Source organism: Lissotriton helveticus, chromosome 6 (genome assembly GCF_964261635.1).
Source record: "Lissotriton helveticus chromosome 6, aLisHel1.1, whole genome shotgun sequence".
NCBI lineage: Eukaryota > Metazoa > Chordata > Amphibia > Caudata > Salamandridae > Lissotriton > Lissotriton helveticus.
The window spans coordinates 1,621,200,827-1,621,211,333 of NC_136067.1; the positions used below are offsets into that span (position 1 = coordinate 1,621,200,827).

The 10,507-nt window shown below is 42.1% G+C and overlaps 1 protein-coding gene across 1 annotated transcript in view; it reads left to right on the forward strand.

Annotated features, from left to right (window-relative positions):
* The window catches only part of LOC144761839 (uncharacterized), a 151,081-nt gene extending 147,496 nt beyond the window's left edge, over window positions 1–3,585 (forward strand). The window contains exon 8 of the mRNA XM_078647066.1: window positions 3,189–3,585. Coding sequence (XP_078503192.1) covers window positions 3,189–3,310 — 122 coding nt within the window. The 3' untranslated portion in view covers window positions 3,311–3,585. The remainder of the gene's footprint in view (window positions 1–3,188) is intronic.
* The last annotated feature ends 6,922 nt before the right edge of the window (window positions 3,586–10,507 follow it).

Here is a 10,507-nt window from a genome sequence, read left to right on the forward strand (position 1 = left end):
GGCAGTGTAAAAGAAATTAAGAAGATGGAGACAAAAAGGTAACAGGAAAGTAGAGGGAAGGAGCTTTGTGAACAGAGCTGACCATTCCTTAATTCTTATATCTTGCCAGAAGGGGTAAATGAGCATCGTGGACTACCAACATAAACTATCTAGTGGGAATAAGTGCCCACTCACCTTTGAGGCTGTAGCATTGGTTTCCAAAACTGGCTAGTGTTTTGGCACAGCAGTGTTTTGGTACAGCGAGTAATGGCTGAACAGGGTGGCATCAGGACACTGTATCAGAGAAACATTTAGATTACAATCTAGAAGTCTGTGGATGCCATCTTGGACTACAGCTCCGCAACGAGCATTTTCCGATGCAGGTGGCTGACTGGTCACTTCAGCAGCAAGATCGCCTACTCTTAGCCCTTCTACTCTGCTACTGACTCTAGTGGTTTGAGGGGATGCTGCAAGCTTCCAAATGTGGTCAGTTGACAGGTGGAGCCAGAAACAAGCAGGATACACGTGGAGTTGTCTTTGTTTATGACCTTGCATCTCTACTGGTCAATGTTAATACTACGTCCCTCAGGTAATTAAGTCTGTGAAGTGGTAATATACAGGGGCTTGAATATCTAGGATAAATGCATGCTGTTTTGCAAGATGAAAGGGGTGACCTTCCAGCTTTGCGGTTTTGATGCCATTTGTTTTACATATTTTCTTATCCCATGGATTTGAAAATATGTCCCTCTATTTTAGACAAAGATTCTGTATAAGAATTGATCCCAAATTAATCTATTACTGCACAATAATTGATAGATTGATATGGCCTTTAGGGAGCAGTTTTGTTTGGCACTGCCCTGTATCCAGGGCTGTTCAAAACAAGCATTAACAAAGCCAGTGGGACCTATTGACTTTGCTAATCACTTGTGGCACTGCTGCTCAGCATTGGGACTCTGTGCAGCATCGTCAAAAATGTTTAATAGCACAATGCGGCGTGTACCATTTCCTTTAACGGCAGGTGTTAAAATGGGGGGGGGGGATAAAGCAGGAGTGCGTGGGAGGGGAAAAGCGCCAGAGGCCATGGGGTAGAAGCACAAGAGGGAAAGATCAGCGGCTGTCAACGGGTCTTCCTCCCGGGAGCCACACAGTGGATCGGGGATCCGACCCTACGCCTGGTCTCCTACTTCATTCACTTTACATTACATCACGGCAGCCGACCTCTATTCACAGCCGCTTGCTTGTACAGCACTTCACCTTCCTCCACTTCACTCTGCTACCCTGCCTCCCCTACTTCACCTTTAAATAAGGCAACCCGGTCCTGATGATGATGCTAACTTGAGAGGATCGAAACGCCGTCGACCAATCATACAGCGCAACTTACGGTGCACCCTCAACTTTGGTTCATGAATAGTCATATGTTTCCCAATCTTTAAAGAGGAACCATTGTTTTGTATATATTTATTTTTCACCTTGTCACTTTGCGTCCCTCGCTGTGTTTCCACTTGTCACTCGAGCCGCCACTCTTTGATTCACGAGCACCACGTGCACAAAGCCCCCTTGGGTTGCCTTCGCATTTCATGCCAACAGTGCTGTTATAACTGTCCTGTATGACCTGTGAAAAATTATTTTCAATTCATGATGCCATGAGAGCTTTTGAAAAAATACCGGGAGTCTCTCCTTTCTTGGCTACCTTGTAATGTCTTGTACATACCTGCGTATCTCTCTTTCCATTAAATCCGGTTGAAACTTTGTAAATAGGGCACAACAGGGTGCATTTTTTACACAAGATGTGATGCACTGGCGGCGTAACAGTGTTGCCAAAGCTCATAAATGAGCCCCTTGGTGACAGTGTTTTGTATCGTACTAGGAAAGTTCATGATTGGGGCCTTGATGTTGTTACCATTGTCAATATCGCTGCCTGCCAGATTATACGTACTCTTGTCTCTGGGGCTGAAAGTGAGCGTTTTCTTGTGTTTTCCTTGGACTTTTTTAGTGTTCCTTCATGAAAGGGAGAAGCATTAAGTGTAGTTAGGTTAAGGTTAGGTTTTTCTTATAGACTGATCATTATGTGATTAGGAACAACTACTTGAAGATAACTTAGCCTCTTCGGATACTTTGAAAGATCTCAGTTTTAGTCTGAGCTTGATCGATAGGAGTTATGCGTCCTCTGGGGAAGGCTATGTAAGTTCCTTATTGTGTTGATGAATATGTTTTTTAAGTTTTCCCTTGTTTGCCCTGCATGTATTTTCAAAAACCTCCTATTTCAGAATTGACTGAGCATTTCCAAAAGCATAGAACAGGTTCCTTCCAGTTATGCTGTTATTTCACATATTGTTTTAGTGACTGATAGGTTTCAACCCCAGGAGAAACTGCAGGCAATAAACGTTCATTTGTTATGGAAACAAAACGTAGATACACATGCTTTGTTTTTAGGTCTTGGCTTCAGATAGATTTGGCCGTATGTAGGCTGACCTGTTGTTTCCAACACATAATCTATACTTGGAATGGGCTTCGTGCAAGTCCCTAGCACATGATTGGGCGATTCAGTTGACTATCTTAGTAGACTGCCCAAGATTTGATAGTTTGACTCCCTATTCTTATGTCTGTCTTGCTGATTAGCATTTTGTTTTCAATGTTCTGAGTGAAAGAGGTGTATCCGTCCAATGCATGATGGAGGCGACATTTTTGTTTTTAGTATTGAACTACCTAAAGTCTCCCTCTTCCACTCCCCCCAGGTGTGCTATCATTTCACTTTCCTAGATCTATCTTAACCCACTTCCTGCCTCTCTCCCCGTGTAGCATTTTGGAAATTATTATTATATTTATACAATGACGTGGCAGTTAGAAAGTGCTGCCAGGATGCTTGTTTCCTTTTTTGCATGCACTTTCATTGTTTTAAAGATTTCCATTTACTGTATGGACTAGAAACAGCCTACAATACCCACACCAGCAATCATTCAATCCTGATATTTAAAGTCATAGTTTCAATGCTGTCAACCTTTTGTCTCAAGATGTACAGTATGGCATATATATGTTGAGTCACTGGCGCAACACTGTCCTCAGGTCTTTGGCGAGACTGGTTTGTTCTCTCTGTTGCTGACCAAGAACTTGAAGAAAAGCATTTGTGTTTTTTCTTGAATGTTGATTGATTGATTCATGGACTGTATTATTTCATCAATTGACATTTATCTATTTTTTTCCCTTTTCAGCTGTGCTGCTGGCCGTGGCTTGTGCTGCATTTCTTGTTCGGCTCATACTTGTCATATGGAGACACTTTAAAAGGCCGCTGTACAGGTCTCAACTCTTGCAAGGGCCAGAAAACTCCTACTAAAACTCAATGACTGCACAGGAGGTGCATGTAAAGGACAGGACGATAATGTGAATAATGTTACTGACCATATAATTAGGCGTTTTATTATAAAATGATTGTATTGGTAGATTTTTTCGTAATTTCTAAGTTATAGTTCTGATATATCTATGTAAAATGCATGATACAAAGTAGAAAATAAGTTTCAACTGTTTGTTTTTGTTCTGCGCTTTCTTTTCTAACGCATTGAGAATGGATGTATGAGAATAAAAGAGTTGGCACTGCTGGTCTTCCTGGTACCCATCCTGTCCTTGCCTATTGAGTCTTTGCTGTAACCAGAAACATATGTTTTGGCAAAGGAGGCCATACATGACGTTGCTTTAAGGAGCGACACAAATCCCTCCCTCCCACAGGAAGTGACACAGGCCTCACATCCCATTTCACAGGAGAGAATACAAATAAGTGGGAGACAGAAACGACTGTCTAACGGTCCCTAGTTTTCAAAGAGCACTTTCTTTCATGCGTCATACTCCGCATCATGATTAACCCTGGGCGTAGTGGGGCTCCGCGGAGCTACGCGGAGAGGGCGAGAAGCTACGCCCACTCCCGCACTCCGCGTAGCCCCACTACGCACCTCCCTCCCGCTCTCCCCTACATCCATTATTTAAGCAACTAACCTTAATAAAACTGTTTTAAAGCACTTACCGTGTCGGGGGGCTCGTCCGGGGCTCCCTCTGGGAATAGCGTCATCCTGGATACCAATGCGGATGCGCGGCCGCCCGCGCATGCGCATTTCTCCCGAGAAATGCGCATGCGCGGCCGCCCGCGCATGCGCATTGGTATCCAGGAAAGGACGCTATTCCCAGAGGGAGCCCCGGACGAGCCCCCGGACACGGTAAGTGCTTTAAAATAGTTTCATTAAGGGTAGTTGCTTAGATATTGTATGTAGGGGAGGGCGGGAGGGAGGCGGGTGGCGGCCGACTCGGCTACGCACACGGAGTGGGCGTAGTGTTGCCGGCTACGCTGTCTACGCAAAATGCGTAGGAGGCAACACTATGCCTACTCCGTGGGCGTAGCCGATTCGGACGCCCAGGGTTAATCATGATCCATGCAACTGGAAATTACCCTGGTGCAGGTCACGCTTTAAAATGCTGTCATGGAGTTTGTGGTCACAGTGCTTTGGCACCTGTTGCTTTATAGTGGAAGAACACATTGTTTTTTTTTTTAAGTTCAAGTTTATTGAAACCAAGCACAAAAAAGAAATATAGTAACAGTGCATCAAAACAACGTAATGCATACATGAATATTAAAAAGACATATTAAAGATGCATAAAGAAATGGATTCAATAAACAATAATATCTGAACCGAAGGAAAGGAGAGGAAGGGGAAAGAAGAACACATTGTGATAAGTAACATGTCCCCGGAAGTTGGAGTTAGTTCTCAAGATTTGGGCAATGGGGATTTCCACCTCTCATAGATGGCTGCTGCAAGGATAGCATAAGACTATTCAGAATGCTGTAAATACATAAATATATTTTATAGTGGAATGTGCTCACTGGCTTACGCACATTATCAAAGGACCAAAGAGATACGCTCTTACTGGTCACTACAGCACTAACTCATCTTAAAGATGTTGAGAAGAAAAAGGAAACTTGTGATAAGTCATGGAACATGCAGGAGCTGGATGAAACAATTAGAACGCGGTTACCATTTCTATCCAATAGACCTTTGTGGTTGACTGAGAGGCAAAGGAGTTAGCAGTCAATAAAGCAATTTAACATTCATGTAGCCCATTTGACCACACAATAAAGACCAGGAATCTGTAACTAAAGTTAAGTGAGTTTATTATACATTAATAATCATTCATTCATTCATAAAATCTTTATTTCGGACAAATGCCATAAAAGATGCACATATATAAAAGCAGTAATTTCAAAACAATAGACAATATATAAAACAACAGTAATTCATGGGTGAATTTCGATTCTATGTATCAAAAGAAAAAAAGATACAGTCTCAGCAATTACAAATGCCATACAGAGTAGCAAGCGAGGGAAGTTACAGATACAAGAGGATCAGCATCTCTGTTATATAATAACTGTGTATCACTTTCACAATGCTTTAGTTAAGAACATTCGCTTGCGCCACATTTTTACTAGAAATAGTGAAACGGCAAAGACAATTGGTCTAGTTGTGTTTGTTTTTAAAACTCTAAAAGCATGCATGCAATATTTGAATCACAGATTCTTGCACAGGGGCATGAGCCAGAACTTCCTAGGCTTGTCATACGCTGGACAGAAGAATAAAACGCGGAGATCATTTTCCCTATCACAGTTGCACCCAGAACAATTTTAGTTCCAGCTGAGGACCACCTGTTTGAAAAAGCTTGCAGGGGTAAAGCCCCATATCTCCACTGTATGTACAGTTTTCTAGCCAAGATGGGATAAATTTCATCCATGAACTCTTCGAATTTATAAAAATCATCTTTAACAGTTAAAAACGAAGCAGTTAGGGTACCGATTGCAGAGTTGGACATAGTAGCAATGTGATTATTTTCATAATAAATCTTAGTAAGGTTTTTTCGTGTGATCCTACTGGCAGAGTTCCCCGGGTCAGTCCACAGAGCTTGCAATCCTATCCTTGAACATTCATTCTTTATGAATCTGACCCAGGGAATTCTCCCAGCCCCAGAGAGGGTTAATAATTCAGCTAGTTCCTGTCTATATTTTGCAAGCTCAGGAGTCACCCAGAGCCTGCGCCAGAACCTTAGGGGTTTAAGCGCTAACATCTCATCAATGGGCCTAAGTCCCAAATCAAGCCTTAAGGGGCAGGAGAGGAGTGCTAGGAGGCAGGGCCAGCAGCTGTCTTATACATTTATTTTAGGTCCTAATCAATTCAGTCCTCCGTGAGTAACCCCATAATTCCCCACCATAGACGATCGCACTCCTCGCTTGCGTCTTATATACCTCTAGGGGGGGGAACCGGTTTGTTGGAGGAAGTATTAGATAGTTTCAATATGTCACCGGCGAGTTGGGACAACCTTAGTTGAGATTTGACTATCTGGGGGCCCCACGACAGATCCTCGTTTAGGGTGACCCCCAGATAGTCAAACGTCGATCCCCTTTCCAAGCTTGCTGCACCCAATCTTGGATTTGGGCGAGTAGTTACTGGGGGGTTGAAGATCATGAATTTCGTTTTAAGTAAATTGATCTTCAAACCCCTCAGTCTACAAAAATCGTCGAAACCATCCAATGTGCGATGGATCCCCATTGGGGACTTTGCGAGCAACCGGGTGTCATCAGCAAACATAATGGCCGGGACCCTGCTGCCCGCCAACTTTGGAGCATCGTTGTTCTGCAGTCGATTCAGGTGCGAGATTACCCCGTTGACATAGAGGCAAAACAGGATCGGTGCAAGCACACAGCCCTGCCTTACCCTCCTGTCAACGGGGAATCTCGCCGACAATGCGCCATTTTTCCCACATCTGACTTGGGCAAAATTCGCCTCATGGAGCCTCATCAATATTGTCAGTAGTGGGACTGGTATGCCCATTTCAAGGAGGACAGTCCATAGTTTCGCCCGTGGGACCAAATCAAAGGCCGAGCGGAGGTCGACAAACACCATATAGAGGCTGCCACCCTCTATATTTACTGTTTTCCAAAATAAAACTGATAAATGGAACATTTGGTCCATAGTAGAGGTGTTCTTTCTGAACCCCGTCTGGTATGGACTCAGGATTGAGTGCTCCTCCATCCAATCCTGCAATCGATCCAAGATTAACCTGGCGAAAATCTTCTGTGGGACATCTAAGAGGCTGATGGGCCTGTAGTTGGATGGGAGGAGAGGAGAACCCTTTTTGAAAATAGGGACTATCTCCGCCCCCAGCCAAGTACAGGGCACCGTCATACCTCCCAGGACTGCATTAAAAAGGATCAAGAAGTATGGCCTCCATTTCCTCGGTTCCTGCTTAAAGAGATCACCTGGAAGTTTATCTAAGCCAGGGGCTTTGCCCGAGGCCAGTTTAGAAATTGCATTGCATACTTCAATAAGCGTAAAATCAGCCTCTGCCTCTACGTGTAAATTAAAAGCTGAGTGTGCCCTCACTGACTCAAGAGCATCTAGCTGGTCCTCACTTTGATACAAAGCCCGAAAGTGATTTTCCCAGGCTTCGGGTGCTATATTCGATTCAATAGCCGGTTTGGGTTGCCCTGAGCCATTATTTACTATTGCCCAGAATTCACGGGGATCTTTATTTCTTAGTGCAGCAGATAGATTAGCCCACTTCTCATAATCTCACTCCTCCTTTGCACATTTTATAATTTCTTTATAGTGTATTCTCACTACCGCACTAACTCATCTTAAAGATGTTGAGAAGAAAAAGGAGACTTGTGATAAGTCATGTAACATGCAGGAGCTGGATGAAACAATTAGAACGCGGTTACCATTTCTATCCAATAGACCTTTGTGGTTGACTGAGAGGCAAAGGAGTTAGCAGTCAATAAAGCAATTCAACATTGGTGTAGCCCATTTGACCACACAATAAAGACAAGGAATCTGTAACTAAAGTTAAGTGAGTTTATTATACATTAATAATCAATATTACATTAATAATCAATTAAAATCAAGCAAATTAAGCATCATTTAGACGAAGAAGTTAAATTGGAAGCACTGGTCAAAGATGTAAATTCAGTTTGGTATTATCAGATATGCAACAACATAGCCACATAAGCAAAAATGGCAAAAAACAGATGTTTATGGTCCTTAAAGAAACTCAAACTCTCCTTCTCAGCATGTATACATCTTAAAGCCATCTAACCAGTACTCTAATTTAAGATTGAGGATGGTTCAGAATTGAAAAGCTCAGAGAAATTTAAGAAGGAAGAAGGTAACATTAAAAAAAGCAGGAAAGTGTCAGCATGGTGAAGATTTCAGTAGAAATCTCGTCAAAGAGAACAACTGCTTAGCATATAGCTTCACATTCGCGAGAATAGAGTAACCAGAGAGGTTTGTACCTGTCAGAGTTCGAAGGGGTCTGCCATGAAGTTTAACAGTGTATACATTAATTAAAGCATACAGATACATTCTCGTCACCCAATCCTCATACCTCCCCTCTGGAAACCAATGGTGTTGCCCTTAACGTTGCTCTGTGGCAGAATCTTAAGATTTTCTAACCCCTCAAAACCTGGACATTCACACGACCTTGGGGTAATACACCGTTACTGATACGCAATGAATAGGAAGCTTCTTTAGATTATTTGCTTTTCATGTCCCTGCCAAGATTTTATTCTCATGCCTCACTATCTCTAATACACATCACTCCTTTCTCTAGCTACTGAAGTCTTGAAACCACATATGCAGAGGAGAGTACATGCAAAGAAATGCATTTCGCATGCAGGCCTAGTTAAATTCGCACTGGTGAAGTTTCAGGATCTGCACTTCAGTTAAATAATTATGTGCACGTATACCTTTAAAATAAATGCAGCGATCTAGAAGCGAACATAAGTAAATGAGTTCATGCTTACATACGGGGTGCATTTCAAATAAATGCAAATGGTGTGCATGCACACGGGGCACATGTTGAGCCACCCTGTGTGCATTCACATGGTGCAGAGGGCCCCCTTTTTTCCCTCTCTGCCACGGTTTTCATGGCAGTGGAACTGCCATGAAAACCATAGTCAAGAGGAAATTTATACTATGCTTGGTGGGACCAGGGCGGTTGAGCTAAGCATATTACTGCCTCCTGACCGCCGCAGTCCCCCCACGGAACGGCGATTCCTTGGCGGCGCAGCGGGGCAATGACGGAACGACCAGCCATTTTCTAATAGGGCACCCGGGACACCGTTGCGCCACCACAAGTCTGGCGGTCTGTGGATCAACAGATTCGTAATTAAGTCCTAAGGAAAAACTAGATCCAAAAAAGCTAATGTTTGTGCCTTGCTGCTTTGTTATCCAGATTCAATATTCTCTTCAAAACTATGGGGACTACTCGCAGTGGTAACATACAGCTGTGAGCAATTTACATGTGTAAGCCTAATCTTACATTTTGTAGTAACTTTATTACTTCGGGCTATTCACAAAATCCAAGCGTGAAGTTTCTACGAAATCTAGACTTACATGTCCCACCCCCTGGAAAACGGGAAGGAACTAAACTTTTGGGTGCAAACTTCATACTGCCAAAAACAAGGAGTAGTAAGTCAAGCATCACATATAGCCAGCCACTAATACTGTAACTCCCTCCCATAAACTCCCATAGGAAATAATGTTAACTGAAATGAAATTATTTTAAATAGGTAAAAATATATATATAAATACATTTTAATGTTTAAAATATAATCTAAAAATAACACATAGGTCCTGTTTTATTTTAACATATAGTAACAACCTTTTTAAATTTAAAATCAGTGTAATATTTCTATTAAATTAGTTTAAATTGTTCAATGCGTCACTTTTATTAATTATCAACACGTGATAATATATTTTACTTCAGATGGGATTCTGTTTAATATAAACTTCAGGAAAATAATATTTTCTTTTATATATTTAACTTCATTTATTATTCAAATTAAGTTGTTAATGCTGTAGCTTTTTTTGTTCTATATTTAAAATTGATTTATAAAATTCATTTGCATTATAATTTCAAATAAAAATATACTAATTTTTTCAAGTTTAATACACTTTTTTCTTTACTTTACCATAGGGAGATCTTTCCCCGGCTGCAGATCCTTCCTATGCTTAACCATAAGCAAAAGTAAAAAAGTTTATTTAAGTTAAAAACATCAGTAAAATATGTTTATGTTAACTTGTAATGTAAATTTATTTTATATATTAATTTTAACTGTAGATCAAAAGTAAAAAATGCACAGCATTAATACCTTATTTTACATTTAGGGGCATATTACGATGTCAGGTTGAAACTTTCTGCCCAACTCCATCTCGGAATCAGATCCGATCAACTTGCAGTTGGTGGTTCCGACCGATTATGATGCTACCGAACACTATACAGTCATATTCCCACTGACTCCTATGGCTATCAGTGTTCCGCCCGACAACACTGGCTCCTATGGGGAAACAGAGTTTATGTGGAAAACCCTGCACCCTGTCGCAGGCACCCCGTTATGCCTGCCGCACAGTGCAGGGTCTTAGTAGTGGTCCCTTGGGTACCCCCAGACCCACAACCGGAGGCCACAGGATGCAGGGGGGACTGCCAGAGGCCCCAAAAC